Below are 22,500 nucleotides of genomic sequence, written 5' to 3'. Positions count from 1 at the left end.
GTACCAAAATACAGCAGTAAACACAGTAACTTGCTTCTTGTCCCAATGTGCTGATTGCACTTTATCTTGCCACAAAGTTGAAAAATTTTCAGCAAAATCCACTTGAAGAATGGCTGTGTTTTCGGATTACTTTTCCATATTTCCATATTCTTTTCCATAACCATCTGCAACTTTTTCCATTGGTACCATGTAATGCATTTATTCTTTTCAATTTCATTCAAAACATATAGATTATGAAACTTTGCAGCATCTTTGCATGTTTTACACATATTATTATAACAAATGTCTGTTTCACTATCACATACAATTTTAGGAGGAAATTCATGTGAATACAATGGAAAATTAGAATCAAACTTTTGCAAGGCTTCTAGGATTTTGATTCTGCTATTTTTGTCTGCTCTTTCTCTTTTGTTGTCTTTCTTTTTCTCGCTGAGCTTCCAATTTAGCCAGTCTTCTTTTTTTTCTCCTTTTTGATTCTTTTTCTTTAACTATTTTTTTGCCAAATTTTTCTAAATGTCTTTTACGATATTTCTTTTGACGCTCAGCATGAGTAAGAGGCATGTTAAACCCTTGAAAGACTAAAAAAAAGCAACACAGTAGTTATGGAGGTGCACTTATTACATTTAAGGCTCAATGGAGTTACAACTATCTCTTAGAAAGACTCTATGTATCCCAAAAGAGAGCCTAAAGGATAGCTGAGCATTTATCCTCCAAATATTGCATATGCAAAACATACCTATATTTTGTAGTCTTTGTAGAGAACATCAAAGAAAGTTGTCTACACAACAATCTAGGTCATTAAAGTTGATAAAAACTCAATTGTGATTTCAGTTTAGCAGTTTTAAATTTTGTTAAAAAAATTTCACGCTGTGACATCACAGTGTGACATAAAAAAGATTCCAAAAATAACTTCAGCTAATTATTTTTTTAAACATGTTAGTATTTTTTTAGATGTACTAGATAGAGTTCTTGTTGCGCTGGAACTTTGAAATCCTAAGTTTTACTGGTTGTCCTAGAAATAAAACTATTGGTACCCTAATTATCACAGCGTGACAATAGTGGTAATAACATTTGATTAAAATAAATGGTTTTCTGAATTCATCTGGCAATAAATATGTTATCATAAGTAGCAACGATTAGTGCAGCTAAAAACCTGATTGCAATGAGCAAGACAGTTTTTGAACTTTTTGTAGGTTCAATTGAACTTTGGCAACAAAAAATGAATTAAATTATCGCAAAAAACGCCTATTTTTACCTACTGTTTCAGCCCATATAATTTTTTATGATAGCGGCATACTATAACAAGCTTTACATTTTCTGAAAGAGGAGAAGTAGAGCTTTCTACTGATATATAGTATTATGTATATTGGCTTGGTTTAATTTTTTCATTTTTTGTGAGACGGTTGTGGAATCTCTCTCTCTCTCTCTCTCTCTCTCTCTCTCTCTCTCTCTCTCTCTCTCTCTCTCTCTCTCTCTCTCTCTCTCTCTCTCTATATATATATATATATATATATATATCAATATATATATCAATATATATATATAAATCAATATATATATATATATCAATATATATATACTACTGTGATCAAAAAGTAAGGTGAATTTTTTTATAAAATGGAAAATCTTTATTTATTCTTCCAAATCTGTATCGTCCCCCTCAAAATAATCCCCCCCGGCCCCAATGCACTTTTGCCAACGTTTTTTCCAGTCTTCGAAGCATGCCGAAAAGTCCTCGGTAGGGATAGCCTTTAATGCGCGTGCCGATTTACGTTGGATCTCTTCAATGGACTCAAAACGATTTCCCCGGAGTGGTCTCTTGAGCTTTGGGAACAGCCAGAAGTCACACGGTGCTAATTTGGGCGAATACGGTGGTTGTGGAGCAACATGGGTAGAGTTTTTGGTGAAAAACTCACAAAGAACCAGTGCTGTGTGCGAAGGCGCATTATCGTGGTGCAAAATCCAAGAGTTATTGGCCCATAATTCCAGTCTCTTTTTGCGAATCCTTTTTCCTTGTTGACAGTTTGGCCAGTTGGAAGGAATTCGTAGTGCACGACACCACAATAATCAAAGAAAACAGTCAACATGACCTTGATTTTTGAGCGACTTTGATGTGGTTGCTTCGGTCTCGGCTTGCCTTTTTCATGGTATTCACTTGATTGGTCGGTTGTTTCAGGGTCGTATGCGTAGACCCAAGTCTCATCGCCAGTAATAATTTGTTTGTAGACGTCTTGATAGTCAGAAAGCATTGCTTCACACGTTTTAACGCGACGCTCTTTTTCTAAGAAATTGAGAAATTTCAGCACCAAACGTGATTTGAGTCTGATGAGGCCCAAATGATCCTTCAAAATCGCTTGCACCAACCCAAATGATATTCCAACCATGTCAACAAGGTCTCGAATGGTTAACCGACAATTTGCAAGCATTAATTCTTTGATTTTGTTGATGTGGCGATCATCAATCGAAGTCGATGGTCGTCCAGAGCGTTCCATGTCATCAACACGTTCTCGGCCTTCTTTGAAGTCTTTGTACCACTTGTAAACATTTTTTTGAGACATAGTCTCTTCACCGAAGGCCTTTTGCAACATTCGATACGTTTCAGCAGCAGAAATATCATTCCGCAAACAAAATTTAATAGCACTTCTTTGCTCAACAAAATTAGACATTGTGAAAATCGCCGAATGCACTTTTGGTACTTCAGAAACAAGCGTAAACAAAAAAAAATAATTATGAGTTTGACATGTAATTTGGCGCAAATGTTAATGACATTCCTACCAACTTAAAAATAAAAAAGATTGGACGATTCGAATAAGGCGGGAAGTTTAAATTAAAAATTCACCTTTTTGATCACAGTAGTATATATATATATATATATATATATATATATATATATATATATATATATATATATATATATATATCAATATATATATATATATATCGATATATATATATATATATATATATATATATATATATATATATATAAATATATTGATATTTAAGGCTGTTTTGTATTATAATAATAAAACAAAACTCATAGTCGTAAAAGAGTGCTCAATATTAAAAAGATACTTCAAATAGAGCGATATACATATATATTAACGAAGAAAAAACAACTTTTTCTATGGTACTTTAAGTTTCATGCCTATATAGCAATCATCAGCCATTGAATACAAACTCAAAAACAAAAAAACCCGCTAAAATTACAAAATACTGTGTAGTGGGATCTTAACGTCACTAAGAAAAAACAAAATATTAGCTAATCACCGGTGTCAAAAAAAGATAAGAGGAATTTATTCTTGTGTCTGCATTTTGACCTGAACTCATTTCGTTTATTTAACAAGTTATCACCTTTATATGTTAAAATAAGGAATTTTTTGTATAAACAAAGATTGCAAATTTTTGACAAAGTGTTATAAGGATTGCAACGTTTTACAATTTTCCACTTAATTAAGGGTGTAAACATTTTGTCTTTTATGTCCGAAATTTCTTCAAACAATTGCAGGTGCCATTTAATTCAATTCCGTTGAAAACATCATGATTAGTTAAAAGGTGTTTGCTTTCAATATTTATTTGATCTTTCAGATTTTGGTCAGCCTTTTTATATGTAGATGTAACGGCGTTCTTAAGGAGGTGGTTATACTCTTCTTTGGAAATTCTGTACATATTAGAGGTTTTGTCGGCTTGAGTTAAAGTATTATGTGATTTGCGCAAAGATTTTATATCACTAGAAAGCTTTTCTTGAAACTTGTTGTTCACTTTACGAAATTTAATATTTTTAACTAGATTAATTAAATCATTTTCAATTGTTTTATCACTCTAAAAGACCACAAGGATAATTTTTTAAACAACCCTACAGTTCGCCTATTAAATCCTGCAAAAAATGAAGTAGGTAGAGTTTCTAAAGTTATTCTATCAAAAATAAATAGTGATCTTAGAAAAAAAGTTTGCATCAATCAATGGCTAAACTCACAGAACGTTATAGATTGGTTTCAAAGTATTAAAGAAAAACATTTATACAAATTCTTAATTTTTGATATAACTGATTTTTATCCTTCAATTAATGAAAATTTACTGAATAACGCTATAGCCTTTGCTGAAAAATACTTAATTATAAAACAAGATGAAAAAAAGTTAATATACCATGCTAGGAAATCATTATTATTTAACAACGGTGAAGCTTGGATTAAAAAAAGTGGAGGCTTATTTGATGTCACCATGGGAGCCTTTGATGGCACAGAAGTTTGTGAGTTAGTTGGAATATTTATCTTGTTTCAATTAACACAATCTTACAATAAAGATGAATTTGGATTGTATAGAGATGATGGTCTAGCAGTGTTTAAGAACCGGAGTGGCCAACAGATGGAAAAAATTAAAAAGCACTTCGTGAAAGTTTTTAATAATAATGATCTTCATATATCTATCAGCTGTAATTTTAAAATTGTTAATTATCTGGACTTAACGTTAAATCTTAATGACAGTTCTTTCCAACCTTACTGCAAGCCTGGTAATTCCATCAGTTATATAAATGCTGCCTCTAACCACCCTCCTAGTATACTAAAAAGCCTTCCTCAAACTATAGAACAAAGATTGTCAACCAATTCTTCTAACGAAAATATTTTTAAACAATCCATTCCTCTTTATCAAGATGCATTATTTAAATCAGGTTTTATCTGCAAATTCACCTACCATTCAAATAAAAAACAGATTTCATTCAAAAATCACAAGCGAAACATAATCTAGTACAACCCACCTTTCAGTACCAATGTTGCAACAAAAATAGGAAGTCGTTTTTTGAACATGGTAGACCTGCACTTTCCGGTTGGTCACAAACTTCGTAAGATATTTAATCGAAATACCATTAAAATAAGCTACTCATGTATGCCAAACATCAAGTCCATCATTAATTCGCATAACCACAGGATATTATAAAGCCAAGGTAAAGATAAGGGAAAAACATGCAACTGTGTCAATAAATCCATCTGTCCCATGAACAATCAGTGCTTGGCAAAGAACATCGTTTATCAAGCGACCGTGTCGTCAAATGAACCTGACTACAAAGAAAAAGTATATTTTGGCTTATGTGAAACTCCATTTAAATTTCGCTATGCTAACCATCTAAAATCTTTTAACATTAATAAATATAAAAATGATACCGAATTGTCTAAAGAAATTTGGGACATAAAAGACAAAATGTTTACACCCTTAATTAAGTGGAAAATTGTAAAACGTTGCAATCCTTATAACACTTCGTCAAAAATTTGCAATCTTTATTTATACGAAAAATTCCTTATTTTAACATATAAAGGTGATAACTTGTTAAATAAACGAAATGAGTTGATTTCAAAATGCAGACACAAGAATAAATTCCTCTTATCTTTTTTTGACACCGGTGATTAGCTAATATTTTGTTTTTTCTTAGCGACGTTAAGATCCCACTACACAGTATTTTGTAATTTTAGCAGGTTTTTTTGTTTTTGAGTTTGTATTCAATGGCTGATGATTGCTGTATAGGCATGAAACTTAAAGTACCATAGAAAAAGTTGTTTTTTCTTCATTAATATATATGTATATATGTATATATATATATATATATATATATATATATATATATATATATATATATATATATATATATATATATTTATATATATATATATATATATATAAATTAGTAAATTAGTAAAAAACACTTATCTAACTTTTATCTTCGACTTGAAGTTTCACCATTGTTGGATCATCAGGAAGAGTTACTAAATCTCAAAAAAAATGCAATTTATAGAAAAAAATATATTACAGGAAGTTATAAATATTATAAAAATATTATAAATATTTTTTTCTATAAATTGAATTTTTTTTGAGATTTAGTAACTCTTCCTGATGATCCAACAATGGTGAAACTTCAAGTCGAAGATAAAAGTTAGATAAGTGTTTTTTACTAATTTATTATTGCTCTGTTCTTTAAGAACATTGAGCACTCTATTTGTAAAATACACTAACATAATTTACATATATATATATATATATATATATATATATATATATATATATATAATATATATATATATATATATATATATATCAAAATTGATATATTTCATTAGTTTTGTACAATATTGATATATTCTTTCATTGGTTTTGTACAAATATTCATCAATTTATGACCCATTTCCTGGGTCATAAATTGATGAATATTTGTACAAAACTAATGAAAAAAACATTAATTTGATTTTCTTGTTGAAAAAGGTTACCCACAAATCAAAAACTTGAATTTACCAGACATGCATACAGATAAAACTTCAAACAATTTTATAACCATTATTTTTAATTATAATTTAATTAATTTAAGAGTTATCATGAAGTTTTTAAGCATTCAACAGTTTATTGCTACGTTATAACACTCTAAATTATAAATAAACATAAAACTACCAACTTAAATAACAATTCTACAAGTACGAAAAGCTACTGTATATATCAAAAAATGTTGTGTAGTATTCAGCTTAATTAAAGTGTAACATACAATACTTATGCTTTGTTAGACAAAATAAATCTAAGCTTCTCTTTCTTTTTACAGATGTCAAAAATATCTTGAAGATACTTGATTGCTTGTTCTGCACTTGATTTATTTTGGGAACTTCTAATCTCAATGGTTCTTAATTCCAAAACTTTTTCACAGAGTTTAATGCTTTTTCATGACTGTGCAAGCTGTTACAAAGTTTCAGATAATCATCTACATTGTAGATTTGGTCAGTAAAATAATTGTCCACCCATCTGTAAGAGATGAATCTATAAATATTGAGTAGTGAGTCTCTTCTCTCTGGTAGAAAAATAAATGCTTAAAGAGCTAGTAATGCTCTGGAATTCTATCTTGCATTGTTTAATTTAGGTATTTCTGAAACTTTACTTTAGAAAATACTCCAGATTCTTCAAAAATTATTAAGTTAAATGAAATAGAAATTTCATATCATCATGCCATCCTGCTGTTTCAGTAATCATTTTTTTAACATTCTTAAAATTCTACCTGAGCTTTTTGTAGTTTACAAGTATTTGATATTTGATCAGATATTTGATACTAAAGGGATGCCAAACCTTTGAGAAAGTTGTGTTCATATTAATGAGAATGATAAAAAAAAATGTTTGGGCTAAATTTTTTTGATTAGAACAAAAGAATAAATGAATACCAAGAAAAATTAATTATTTTATTTTAGTCGAAGCTCGCCTTCTCCATTTTATTTTAGGCTTAAAAGTTAGCGTAATATACGCCGCAATCTACAGACTTGATAAGTTATTCAAGTGTGTTTTATTCCTAAGAGTTTTAGTAAATGACAACATTGATTTTTTTTGTTTGCGCAAGAGGTCGATTATGTAAACAAATTTTTTCCTCCAAGTTCTTCATCCATTACTATGTAAAGGACACAGTCAAGAACATGATATTGATAACCATTATGGTTCTTGCAGTTTCTTTTCAGCAAAACGTGTATGTAACTGACTGACAAACCCATTCTTTCTTCCAATGTTTATAATTGCAGTGTCAAACATCTACAAACATCTTTACACTCTTCTATAAATTGTATTCATTGAGAACAGCTCATATACTTTTAACAACAATATCTGGTTTTCCGACTGGTAGATCTAGTGCATGTAACTTAACTTCTCTTTGTTTATTCTTCCACACAAACACTTGATATTTTTAGTGACTAATATGTTTACAATCAAAGTGGAGTCACCAGCTTTCCAAATGTTTCTTCATTTCTTCAGTTTAACAGCTTCTTTAATAGTGAATCTAGATCGTCTTGTTTCTACAGTAGTGGAAGCATCTTTCCTATTGGATATTATAATTGAACATAATACTTGAATGTATTTCTGAAAGGCAATAATAATAATAACTATATTATTTGACTGCCATCTGACGAATAAAGATTCATATATAAATATTAGCGTTGCTCAAAAAGGCAGCTTATATAGTCTAAATCTTGCTAATTTCCATAAACTTGTAGAAGACTGCAGAAAATTTAAAAAAGTTTCTGAGATTTCTAAAAATATCCAAAGCAGTTAAAAAGTTCCATAAGGTTCAAAAAAATTCTAGGCTTCAGAAAGTGATAATGCTACTGCCAGCATACTTATATACCGTTTAAAAAATTTCGAGTAGTGGGTACCTTTTTTATATTTTTATATAAAATAAATTAATCAGATTAAAACCCATTTTCATTACTTTTAAGCAAAAGTTTCTCTTTGAGCATTTTGAGCAGAAGTTCAATTATGACACGGGAAATTATTCATTTTACAAAATAAACCCTAATATATATATATATATATATATATATATATATATATATATATATATATATATATATATATATATATATATATACATATATATATAAACAAATTGTCTACTTGTCTAAAAACCTACTTTTTACTAATATATATATATATATATATATATATATATATATATATATATATATATATATATATATATAAATATATATATATAAATATATATATATATATATATATAATATATATATATATATATATATATATATATATATATATAACCTTATATACGTATATGTATATATAAGTGTGTATATATATAAGAGTATATATATACTTATATATACATTTAATATATATTAGTATATAATATAATATAATATCCAATTAACAAACCTGCATTGTATATAAGTAATATGATTGGTTCTTCAAGCAGTTTGAAGCATAACTACTCATAATAGAAAGAAAAAATGAGCCTTGTTTTATTTCAACTTCATACATATTAGAAAGTTCAAAGTGGGCTGAATGGTTTTCAGATATGTTTAAACACTCATTCGCATTAACTTCAATAGAATCAACACAAGCATTAGGTTCTTTGTAAAGAGTTTCTGATGAATACCTCTCAATAGCAATTCTAAATTGAAAACATGTATCTTTTTATATCAATATATGCCATATAAAAATACATATATAAAATATGTACCCTTCTCATTAAATATCTAGTGCCTTAGAGTATTTGCACTTGACAATCTTCATGTAGAACTTACTAAATTAGTATTTAGTAAGTTCTACATGAAGATTGTCAAGTTTAAATTCATTTAGAATTTAGTAAAAACTAATTAAACATCACTAGTTATGCCGTACTAAAAATGAAATATACGAGGACTTAAGTAAATGAATTAGTGGTTAAGGTTAAGCTTCGGCAGGTGAAAAAGGTCTATGTGAATAAATTTCAAAATTTTCTTAATATAATAATTCTCGGCTTTGGGTAGGTGAATTAATATTAAAATTAAAAAAAACTTAGCTGTATTAAAATAGTAAATATTTATGTGTTTCCTGCACATACTTTTATTTTATATAATTCTTAATTAACCTACTATTTTTTGTTTAATTACTGAGCAATTACAGTTAGTATTTGCTTAAAACAATTATACAAAATAAACATTTTCTCAATACTCACAACTATTAAGTTCACATTTTCACAACTACCAGTAATGGAGTAATTTGGGGCAGGGTAATTGGGATAAAATAGGACATTACCCAATTTCATCCTTGTTATAATTATCTACATTTTTAGTTTTATAATTAATTTTTTTTTTTTTTTTTGTAAAAAAAGCAAGTGAACAGACAAATTTTTTTTATATTTATGAGTTCATAATGTTCACTTTATGTCAAAATTTGTGATGAGTTCATAATGTTCACTTTATGTCAACATGCATAATGTTTACTTTATGTCAACATTTTTTTTTATAATAATAAAAAAATTATATAATACTGGTTTGACATGGAATTTTATCCTTATTAGTAAAGACATATTTAACAGTTAGTTGTTTACCTGTCTAAATAATTTTATAGCGTTTATACAGTTTTATAGCTGTATATTTTTATAGCTGTGTTTTAAATACAGCTCATTACAGATAAACCATAAATACTAAAAAGCCTTGGGAAATACTATTCCACTATTTTTGATGTTCCCTCATGTTTAGTTTTGTAACCATGAAGAAGTATGACCTGTTGGTTCACCTTTGAGGCACATATTTAAAGGTGCACTAACAGATATGCAGAGAGGGCCAAACAGTAAATCAATGTTACCAAAATAAATTTAAGTTTACTGTGATTGAAAGCCAAATAAATTTCCAATTCACTAAAAAAAATTATTTTTAAAGCATGATTTGTTCAGAAACTATACTAGTCTAAATAACATAATTTTGTTGCAAAAGATAGGTACTAGGTATAAATGGTACATAAAATTCAATTTTGGCTACATATTAGAATAAATGTCACTATATAAGCTCTACTAATGTGTTAATTGTATGTAGAAACAATCTTAGACTGCAGGTTATGGAAATGTAAATGCTAACTTCATAGATTATTGCAAATAATTTTATTTACATGTAATACCTAATGAAACAACTAAAATTTTTCAAAATTTTTGTGTTTTTTAGCTAATATTTTATCAGATAAAAAATTTATCTCAAACTAGTAAACTCATATATTTTTAAATTCCTATAACAAAGAGGAATAAGATGTTTTTTAACTAAATTGTGCCAACTTTGCACTTTTTTAAAAAAAAGTAAAAGAATGGTCCTACCCCTTTAGTTTAAACTGTTGTAAAATATATTTTAAAATGTTAATGCAAGTAGTTTTACATTATTTTGTACATATTTTTTGTACAAAGTAATGAACAAAGATGTGTTCAATAAAAGTGTATGTCTAGAAATAAAAAGAATTGAGACTAATTTTTGACTGATTGTAACTTGTGCAAATGTGTTGGAATTAACATGACTTAAACTACAAAATAACAATTTTTACATGTACCAAAAAAATGCCAAAAAATATGATTTTAATTTTTTGGAATAAATTTTTTTCTTAAAATCTATACTTAGATGTTCCAGTGGTATATTCCAGTTATAATACCACTGTAATATACCACTCATTTTTGGTTACTCCCAATTACATTTGCAGAAAATTCAAAACAATTTTGTTTTTCACTTTTTCAAATAATTTTCAATATTTGTTATTTCAATCTTAATGTGGTTATTTAATGTTTCAAACAATTATTTCTAGTTAAAAAAGACATTAAAACAAAAATATCACAAGAAGAACTGCAGAAGAATTTATGAGAACTTATAAACGTAAACCAGGTAATCGATCCTATGCATTGTATCCAGCAGAAGCCATGCAAAATGCCTTGTTAGATATCTCAACTAACTGAATATCAATTTTCAAGTACTCTGCACAACAAGAGTAAACTACGACATATGAAAAACTGGTCCACCTAGAACTATATTCGACAGTTCAAAATCTGGTTGGTTCAACTCTAGAACATTTAAACATTGGTTCAGGGAAATTTTTATTCCTGAAACAGCATTTCTTAGAGAAACTAAAGTTGTTATTGGGGATAATTTAACTTCACATTTCTCATCTGATATCATCAAAGCATGCTTGGAAAATAATATCCGGTTTACATGTTTAATCCCGAATACCACACATCTGCTACAACCGCTTGATATTGCTGTTTTCAGATCCTTGAAAGTTGAGTGGAAGAAGATTTTAATAACATGGAGAAGAGAATCACAAATCAAGGGTTCAATTCCAAAAAGCCATTTCCCAGCGCTCTTGACAACGTTGCAAAATACTCTGAAAGCAGACAACTTAAAAGCGAGATTCGAAGCTTCAAGCATATATCCATTGAATCAAGAAAAAATTAAAATGGCTTCCATATGTCAACAAAGACTATGGCGGTGAGACCATAAAAGAAATATTAAATGAGAGTGTAATAGATATTCTCACAAAATACTGTGGTACAATAGAAAAAGAGGGGAAAAATTGCACCAGGAAAATTGATCACAATAGATGACATTGATTATAGACAAACATCAAAACAGAAAAAATCCAAAAACCAACAAATTAAAGAAAAAAAAAATAGCTTCAAAGGAAGTTGAATCTTTGTCTGAATTAGAAGACATTGAAGTCGGTAGTAGTGGTTATCCCAATAAAAGTAATGGCAAGAAAGATGCTGATTTAAATGAGTCTAATCAAGAAAAACCTGATGTCAATATTTTTCTAACTAAATGGAGTTGGTATGTTGTAGTCTATCCAGGAAAAACTAAAAAAGTGTGAAATTGAATTATATTGGACAGATTGTTGAGGTTTTACCGACACCCAAAATTCTTTATATGAGGTTCCTAAGGAGAGTAGAAGGATTCAAAAATCTGTTTAATTATCCTGTTGTAGAATACATCGTTTTGGCTATACACTTCTCAAGTATATTGCAACATCTTCAACCACCAAAGACAAATAATAGTTATCAATTAGAGTTTGCAAATGTAAAAACTATTGATAAAATCTGTAAGTGAATCAGATACGCTATCAGAAGATGTCAGAAATATTCACTAAATGATTGAACTCAGAACATTTCATTTAAGAAAATTAACTTTGTCTTTCAAACATTTATTTTACTAATTAGTACCCTGCAGCAGTTTAGAGTTGTTGTAAAATCTTCAGAAAATGTGATCTTTAGGTATTTTTGTTTTGGGATCTTTTTTTTATTTTAAATGGAGTTAAACAAGTAAAGTACACTAGTACTTAATATTTATATACAATTAGTACTTTTTTTTGTTAGCATTATTTTATAACTGCTAATTACAATTACTCTAGCGATGCTATTAATATATTATACTGTTATGTTTAGCATAATAACACCAAACTGTTTTTTGTTTTTTTGACCATTTTGTGGATATATTCAATAACCAATCTTGTTGTCTAAATTTATAATTTTACCAGTAAAATCTTAAAAATATATTTGTAAATTGTGTTGTAATTTAGTAAAACTCCGAAAAAAAGTATTAATGGCACTTGAGAAGATGGCTGAATTAATGAGCTTTTAAGAAATAATAAACTATCAACGAAGGATTGAGATTGATAACATTTTTGACTTGAAAATATATATATTAGAACCAAAAAAATATATATATATTTATTGGAATCCTATAAAGGAAAGGTATAATGTTATATTGAAAAAATAAAATTCAAAAAAAAATTTATATGAGTTTATTTGCAAAAATGCTCAAAAACTTATCACCCCGTTAGACAGTACAAACCAAAAAAAACTTCTTTCAACTGCTAGTTTCAATAAATTGTTTAGCTGGAAACATCTCAAAAAAAAACAATTTGAAGTAACACCAATTATTATGAATTATCTTTAACCTTATTCTGGTGTTTACTTCAGCCTATTTCAGGCTGTTAAACTGACAATGCAAAGGATATTGGAGAACATTTATTAATATATAAACAGTGATAATAAACTAATGAAAATAAAGTTTGGTAGTGGAAGCCATGCAGTTTAATCAAAAAGATAATGTTTGCAGTAGAATTATCATACTGACAATGTTCTGTCCACTTTCACTTGAAGCGGAAACAGGTTTGTTAATATGGTTGCAAAAGTCATCAAATGCCCCACTAAACACAGAGTGCTAAGTCTCCAAATGGGAAAAGAATCAATTTAAGAGAAACTCTTCAATGATTGACTGTCTTTAATTCTGACATTGAAGAGTTAATAAATAATGGTTTCCTTATGAATAAAGAGGGAAAACAATTTAATGTAAAGGTGATATATAAGGTGCAGTCATATATAATGGATATGAAAGCAGAAAATCTTCATTTAGGAGTTGGAGGTGCATATTGTGATTTGTGCACATATGCTGAAAAGATCAGTGTTTGGATATTGAAAGAATTGAAAATGGTTTTGTAATCAATCAAGACATAACTATGAATAAAATATTTAATCAACTATAGAAAAACAACTATATTACAAGGGCTGGACAAACCTTCAAACCAATTCCAACCTGTAACACAAAGCCAATACAAGTAAATTGTAATCTTGTAATAGTGTTCATATTATTCTGTATTCTTGATATGTGAACACTTGATATTAAAAATTATTACATTTTAAAATTTACTGTTATTTTTATAGGTTTTTCATGCTTTACTGCGTACATTTGACCATTTCATGAAGACTGTTGTACACATGAAAACTGGTGTTTTTGATTGGTTTGAGTCCCCTTCCAGTGCTTCAAATAGATTTCTGAAGCGCTGGAAGGGGACTCAGACCAAAGTTATGAACCAATGTCTGTGAAAACAGCTGTTTGGCCCACTGTGGTATGGATGTATTTTTAAACAATTTATTTCAAAATGGTTTGATCATTTTATTGAGTATGGCTGTCCAAGTAAAGATCATCCATGTAATAATGGACAACCAAAATCATATATATTGAATAAGTTATATGGATAACACTTATACATAATATATATATATATTTATATATATATATATATATATATATATATATATATATATATATATATATATATATATATATATATATATATATATATATATATATATATATATATATATATATATACATATATATATATATATATATATATATATATACATATATATATATATATATATATATATATATATATATATATATATATATATATATATATATATATATATATATATATATATATATATATATATATATATATATATACAGCATTGTGCAAATTAGTTCGGACAGTGGTTGAAATAACACAATTATTTGCCACATTGAAGTTTTATTAAAAAAAAACATGCCAATGGTACAAAATATGATATAATTAATAGGAGATATGACCTCCTTTTGCTTTTACAAGCATTTGAACACAATTTGGCATGGATTCGACCAAAGTTGAACACATTTTAGTCACTTGCTCATCATGATACCAGGTCCTAATTACAGCACTAATTAGCTTTGCCATTGTCGAACAGTCTTCTTTCAGGAGTCTTTGTTTGATTATAGCCCATAAGTTTTCAATGGGATTGATGTCTGGAGAATTTCCAGGCCAGTCTAAAATCTCCAGTCCACTTTCTTCAAAGAATGTGCGCACTTTACATGAAGTATGGCATATTGCATGATCCTGCTGAAAAATACCATCTCCATCAGGAAAGTCCCTTGTGATTCTAGGAAGCAAATGAGTCTCCAAAATAGCCTTGTATTTATCACTATTCATCATTCCCTCTACGTTAATGAGTCGTCTAAGGCCTTTAGCACTAAAACATCTTCTTAGGCGGTTCACCTTTGTTTCGTCTCACAAACTTTGACCTGTAGCCATGGACTTCAAAATGCGATTCGTCTTTTTTCCAGTCGTCTGCTGTCCATTGAGAATACCTATGTGCCCATTGAAGACATTTTCTCTTCATAACCGATGTCAATAACTGTTTCTTTAGAGGTTTTCTGGCATATCTGCCAATTTCAAGGAGCCTTCATCGAACAGTTGAAGAAGAAATATTTACGTCTGATGTGGACAAATCTTTCTGAAGGTCTGCACTTGTTTTCTTAGGATTCTTTATACTTTCTCTGATGATAACTGTATCATCGCAAGGTGTTATCTTGCGTTTTCTTTCACATCTTCCTTGTCGCAGTGTTGAAGATTCACCAGTTTTTTTTCTTTTCATGATGTCACAAACGGTTGACTTGGCCACCTTCATTTTCTTAGAAATCTGTCTAATGCTCAAACCAGCATGTTCTTTGAGAGCTATAATGATTGCACGTTTCTTGGGAGTGATGTCCATTGTGAATACGAGGTGAATAATCCGTCACAACCTCCGTCACAACCTTTCTGCACAAAGCCTGGAGTAGCACTGAAGCCACTGATGCGTTTGCTAGAAATTCTTCCCGGCAGCAAAGAGTTGCCAGACACCACTAGACTACAGTAAAACACTTATTTATCTGAAAAAACAAGAGAATCTTTAGTATCATAGCTAAAAGTTGGGCTTATTGTGAAAATTATTCCAATTTTGCCACTGTCCGAACTAATTTGCACAATACTGTAAATATATATATATAAAAATATATATAAATATATATATATTATATATATATATATATATATATATATATATATATATATATATATATATATATATATATATATATATATATATATATATGTATATATATATATATATATATATATATATATATATATATATATATATATATATATATATATATATATATATATATATATATATATATATATATATATATATATATATATACACACACACAACACACACACAGTGGTTTTCATAAATTTAGACGCACTCATTTTTTTTCACATATATGTAAGAAAATACTTAAAATAAAAATAAAATAAAAGTGCTACCGCTATGTTTGATATATAATTTAATAGAGGAAGTAAAACTCTATTATAGAGTACCTTAATTTTTTTACAGGATGTTTATTACTCATTCTATACCAATTAACTCAAAAAAGTTAATTGATAAGCTTGATTTTTTTTTTTCATAAATTTAGACACACAATCAAAAAAGTTTTATATCTTGTTAATTGATAGTTAATTAGTAGTTTTTTCCCATATTTCTCATTAATAGGCCTAAATTAAATGATTTTGTCAAAAAACCTTATACAAATATGACTTAACTGGAATTAGTTAATCATTATTTAATAAATAAACAAAAGTTAAGTTTGTTTTGCACTAAAAAGATGCGAAAAATGGGCAAAAGACATATCACTCAAGGTGAAAGATGGCAAATTATTGCTCACATCAAAGAAGGAATCAAAAGTAATAGAGAAATCGCCAGGTCAATTGGAGTTTCTGAGAAATGCGTTCGAACAACAAAGCAAAACTTTCTTCACTGGTGATGCCAGCCAGAAAACGAAGCCAGGTAGACCCTTGTCAACCACCAGAAAGGACGATAGTACCCTTTTTAGAGCTGTCAGAGCTAATCCAAGAATTAGTTACAAAGAATTGACCACAGAATTCAATACAACGCGAAATACATCTATTTCTCAAAGCACAGTCCACCACATACTTATCAAATACAAGATTGGAGTCTACTCTGCTTTGAAGAAACCGCTCCTGCGTCCATATGATAAACAAAGGAGACTAAAATGGTGTCGTGAAAGGTATTGGACAATAGAACAATGGAAAAACATTATGTGGAGTGATGAGAGTAACTTTGAGCTTATCAATCGCAAATCTAACATAACAGTCAAAAGAATGGCGCACATAAAGTGTTACACCAGGTACATTAGACCGACTGTACAAAGTGGAGGAGGCTCGATAGGAATCTAGTCATGCTTCAATTACAAAGGTGTTGGTATGTGCTAAACATACACCGGAAGAGTCAACTCCAGAATATATGTAGAAGTACTGGAAAACAACCTAATTCCATCAATTGACCTGCTTATGCTCAATGATAAACCATGGAAACTTCAACAAGATGGTGCTACTGGACATACTGCATACTATACAAAGAAGTGGTTCAACGATAATAAGATCAAGACAGTATTGTGGCCTCCATACTCACTTGGTTTGAACCCGATTGAATACATTTGGACTTGTATTGACCGTGAATTGGCAAAGGTTCAAATTTCCATACTTGGCCAGCTGAAGGACCTCTATAAGGAGACCTGTTATAGGGTCCCAGAAGCGATGTGCAAAAATCTTGTTAAGTCTATGCCTAGAAGAGTTTTTAGTTGTATTAAGGCAAAAGGCGGATACACAAAATATTGATTGGTTCATAAATTACATCTCCTAATGTATTGTGCTTCTAAATTTATGAATAATTTTTTTTGTCTTATTTTTTTAATACCATGTAGTTGTACCTAATTATTACTTTGTAATTGTATTTTTTTTTGTAATTTATTTTGTAATTTTGTATTCTGTATGTATTTATCTAATAAATAGAAAAAAAACTGAACCAAAATCTTTTTTCGTTATTGTTTTATTGTTAAAAAACTAAAAATTTCTATTCACAAATATAAGTGCGTCTAAATTTATGAAAACCACTGTGTATTCGCATTCATATATATATACTCCGCATTCATATATATATATATATATATATATATATATATATATATATATATATATATATATATATATATATATATATATATATATATATATATATATATACATATATATATATATATATATATATATATATATATATATATAGTATATATATATTTATTATATATGTTAATATATATATATATATAATATATATATATTTATTATATATATATGTATATATTATTAATATAATAGTATATATATAGTATATATATAGTATATATATATATATACTATATATATATTATATATGTTAATATATATATATATATATATATATATATATATATATATATATATATATATATATATATATATATATAGTATATATAGTATATATATATATATATATTATATATATATATATTATATATATATATATATATATATATATATATATATATATATATATATATATATATATATATATATATATATACATATATTGAGGTTTAGACTGGCATTGTCTTTACATATTTTGTGTGTTTTTATTTCTAAAGTATTGACTAAAACCCAATTTCATTCTGATACAAAGTGACATGGGACAAATATTGTCACATGCCATGAACTTAATTCAATGATTAAGTGATGACTTTTTTAACAAACTACTGAGACGATTCTCTGATCTATATTTTTACCCCAAATTTTGTTTTTTTTCAAAGTCTTGACTTCTAACAAAGCTGCAAGCTGCAACCACTACTAAAGTTGGAAGTTACTGGAAGAGAAAAGATGAAGTTTATAAAGGAAGATAACAAATAACAACAGAATATAAAGATTGCAAATTATATAAATCAGGAAAACAAGATCAAGGAAGCGAATTCCAAAGAACTGATGTCCAAGAAAAAAAAATAGACAAATAATAATTTTGGAGCACTTTGAAACAGTTACAGTAAAAGCAATATTACAACAATGTGACAATGGTTGAAGGTTGGCTGCAAGAGCAGGTCCAACTATGTTTAAAATGCATTTTTGGACAAAGGTTTTAGAAATGTTGAGAATGATAATCTGAACCTCTCCACATCTATCTAATGCACAATAAACCTTTCTATTATTACCATTAACAAACCATATATTAACAAATGAGAAAACCGAAATCCACATTAATGATCAGAAAGTATGTTATTAGATTCTAGATGAGAGATTAAGTGTTTGTTAATTAAAGATTCAAAAACCTTGCTTATGAAAGTAAGAAGACTAGTGGTACAGTACTTAGACGAATCAGATCACTCTCCAGAATTTCAGGAAATAGGGATTAGAAAGTAGACAAGAATCTGATAAGCACTAGTTAAATAGTTTTAAAAGTATAGACAAAAGCTCCAGAGAACACTTCTGCAAAACTATAACAGGTATGCTGTCTAGACCACAAGCTGTAAAAGAGTCTAAGCAGGAAACCACTTCATATGCAGAAGATGGAGTGATACAAATATCAAGCAATGAATTAACCTGTTTGTCAGCTATATTAGGTAGAACCCTACTAATGTAATCAAGAGATGATATTGAGGAGAAGTTCTTAGCTAACAACTCAGCTTTGTCTTTAGGTGGGGTGACAAAATTTGAACCATACAAGAGAGGTAGAATAACAGACTTGCCCTTATTATAGATACTGTTAAAGATCCTCCAGAAGTCACAAGAACCTAATTTTTGAAATGAAATAAGAGATTTTGTGACCTGAGAATAGCGGGCTTTGGTGTTAGACAAAACCTTTTTACAATGGTTTCTAGGTTTCTAGCAATAGTAAATAGACGTTTGTTTTAAGGAGAATTGTTTTGCTGATATGAAAGTAATGGTTACGATAAGAAAATGCAGCAATGAGAGGAAATATCAATTTTTAATTATCGTATTCAATTGAGAGGAAAACCATGAAGAAGAGTGAGACTTGACTTGGAATTGTTGAGAGGGAATAAAAGAATTGATGCCAGCCTGAATTATGTAAGAAGCAAAAATTGTCAGAAGGAAGACGAAATGTTTCTACCCAAGGGCCATTACAAAGAAAATCACGGAAAGAGTCTTAGTCAGCTTTAAGGTAGTTGTAAGAGATACAATGATAGCAGGATTCTGATGATGAAGAAAAATGAGACAATAGTTTAAGAGAGATCAAACCATGACAGAAGTACCTAAGGGTGAATATGGAGAAACTGAGCACTGACTAGGATCAGAAACAAGACATAAGTCGAGTAGAGACGTAAATGATTCGGGTTGTCTGAAAAACGAGTTGAAAAAATGACTATTTGTGTTGAAGATTGAGAAAGGCAAGAGTGGACCTTAACACCTGCAGAGTCACTGACACTAGAGCCGAGCCATCCAGTGTGATGAGCTTTGAAGTCATTGACAATAATGATTGCTGATGGATAAAGAGAGAGGGCTTGGACAATACGATCCAACACAAAGACCACAGGATGAGACAGCATTTGTGAAAGATATTAAGCGCAGCATGCAAAAAATTGTTTCATCTCAATCTAGCCTTTTCTTAATAAATGAATTCTTTAAATGATAAAAATTAACATTTGTTTTAATTTAATAATAAATTAATTAATTAAATAATAAATAATCAATGTAATAATAAAAATCTCCTTAACTACAGCAATGCAAAATACAATACATAAAGTAACCTGGATTGTATTGAATGTTATAGCTATTTTTCTACATTCAATACATGAAATATTATACTAATCAAATTTGCTTACTTTCCAATATGTTTTTTTTATTGTAGTTAATATAAAACTTTTTCATAGAGATGATATATTTTGCTTAACCTTACAAAATAAAAGATAAAAATATAACAACTAAAAACTTGTCTTCATATTTATTTGGTTGCTACCCAACCCAAAACCTCAGTCTATGTATATACTGAAACCCTTACAGATGGCTATTTAGTATGACATCATCAACAACATTTCCTGCAAATTATGCAATTATATCATAGTAATACAATATTACCTCAACCTCTCATCAATGTCTGATTGATCATTTATACAAGCCCCAATTAAAGCCGGAGTCAAAACCATTTTAACAACAAACCATAAACGATCATATGAAAATCCAGGTAGTTGTTTTTCTTCAGTAACAGATTTCATACCCAAATTTGTTGTAACATTTTCAACAAATATGTCTTTCTTTTTAGCTTTAGTGTCTTTTCTCTCAACTGATTTATAAGTTACAGGTGCCATTACAGGACGATTATCAAAAATTAATTGCAAATTTGCAATTTCCTTTGTAAAATTTTACTATAGTAATTAATACATTTAAAAAAAGGAAACAATATGAGTTAAATAAATAAGAAAAAACCTTCACAACTCCGTGAATGCAACAACTGACAACAGCCTCCATACTTTTATAACCAGCAGGACTTAATGCAGATTGGTAGGTAATCAAAACAAATAAATAATAGACATAATATTGGTAATTTTAAATTTTCATACATATAAATTTACTAAAAAACAATTACCTCTGATATTGTAGGGGAACATGATTTGGACCCAAAGTAATCACTCTGAAGAAAACATAAAATAAGGCCTGATTCTTTTTTGTTTAAAATTTTTTCATGAAGAAAAACAGATTCCAGTAAGTAAATAAAAAATATACACAATTTAGTTAAAGTTATTGAGCAATACCATGTACCCATACAAATCTTTTGGTTGTTGAAGGAATAAAATGTTGAGCAAGTTTTCTATTTCTTGTGGAACTTTATTCTCTTCATAATATTTTACAGCAAGTCTTTTTAATTCTAGTTTATTCATCTTCTTCAAAATGAAAATAGGTTTACTGCTATAATAATGATAACAATCATTATCATCCATCATGATCATTATTATCTGTCATGATCATCAATCTCTGCCATGATAGTAGTCATTATCACCACTATCATGAAGAATTTATACATGCAATTGTAAACATTCAAAGAAAGGGACCTGGTTGCTTAAAGATGATTAGAATGTAAAGTAATTTAGCACACAAGAACTTTAAATTTAAAAAGATGGGGTTTGTCCTAAATATTTAGAAAGATTTGATGGAGAAATAAGACAAATCATTGTTCTATATTTTGAATTTAAACAAAGGTGCTTTTGAGATAACTTACAATAAATATGATTTTTCATAAACAAAAAGAAAAATTTTCTAAAATGCCTTTAACAAATTCAACAATTTGACAAATTCATCATGTTTAACATAATATGTGCTGTTTAAACACATTTTCTCACCACATTTTTGAGTTTCCACCTACGGAGTGTTCTGAACATTCAGAAGCAACACTAGGTAAAAACATGTTTGAACCTTTTAAACAGAAATTTTGATTTAAAAAATTAGTCTCTAGAAATTTAGATTAATTTTAAGTAGAACTTAAAATTAAAAGAACTGTTATTATTTTTCAAACTTAACTTTAAACATAATATTATCCACTCTACCCGCACACATAATATACTATATTAAAATTCCATAAATGTGATTTTATTGTAATTTATAAACTTGAGAGGGTAGGTATTATTGTAATTAAAACAATAACAGCTTATAAAATAAAAAATAAAAAGTTTGTAAACATATAAAATGAATAAAGCAAGTGTGTCA

The 22,500-nt window shown here is 28.5% G+C and overlaps 1 protein-coding gene across 3 annotated transcripts in view; it reads right to left on the bottom strand.

Moving 5' to 3' along the window:
* The window catches only part of LOC101240199 (enolase 4), a 40,696-nt gene extending 18,907 nt beyond the window's left edge, over positions 1 to 21,789 (bottom strand). Inside the window, exons 1-5 of one of the 3 annotated variants that reach the window (XM_065792548.1) lie at positions 21,552 to 21,789; positions 21,387 to 21,430; positions 21,226 to 21,310; positions 20,878 to 21,149; positions 8,680 to 8,917 (exon numbers count right to left, since the gene is read on the bottom strand). In XM_065792548.1, coding sequence (XP_065648620.1) covers positions 8,680 to 8,917; positions 20,878 to 21,149; positions 21,226 to 21,310; positions 21,387 to 21,430; positions 21,552 to 21,746 — 834 coding nt within the window. In that variant the 5' untranslated portion in view covers positions 21,747 to 21,789. Of the gene's footprint in view, positions 1 to 8,679; positions 8,918 to 20,877; positions 21,150 to 21,225; positions 21,311 to 21,385; positions 21,431 to 21,551 lie in introns of all 3 variants that reach the window. The other 2 variants (XM_065792547.1, XM_065792549.1) reach the window with 2 other exon arrangements.
* Between the last annotated feature and the right edge of the window lie 711 nt (positions 21,790 to 22,500).

The sequence above is a fragment of the Hydra vulgaris genome, chromosome 03, assembly GCF_038396675.1.
Source record: "Hydra vulgaris chromosome 03, alternate assembly HydraT2T_AEP".
In the NCBI taxonomy this organism is placed as follows: Eukaryota; Metazoa; Cnidaria; class Hydrozoa; order Anthoathecata; family Hydridae; genus Hydra; species Hydra vulgaris.
This window is presented reverse-complemented; position numbering and strand designations above follow the sequence as displayed.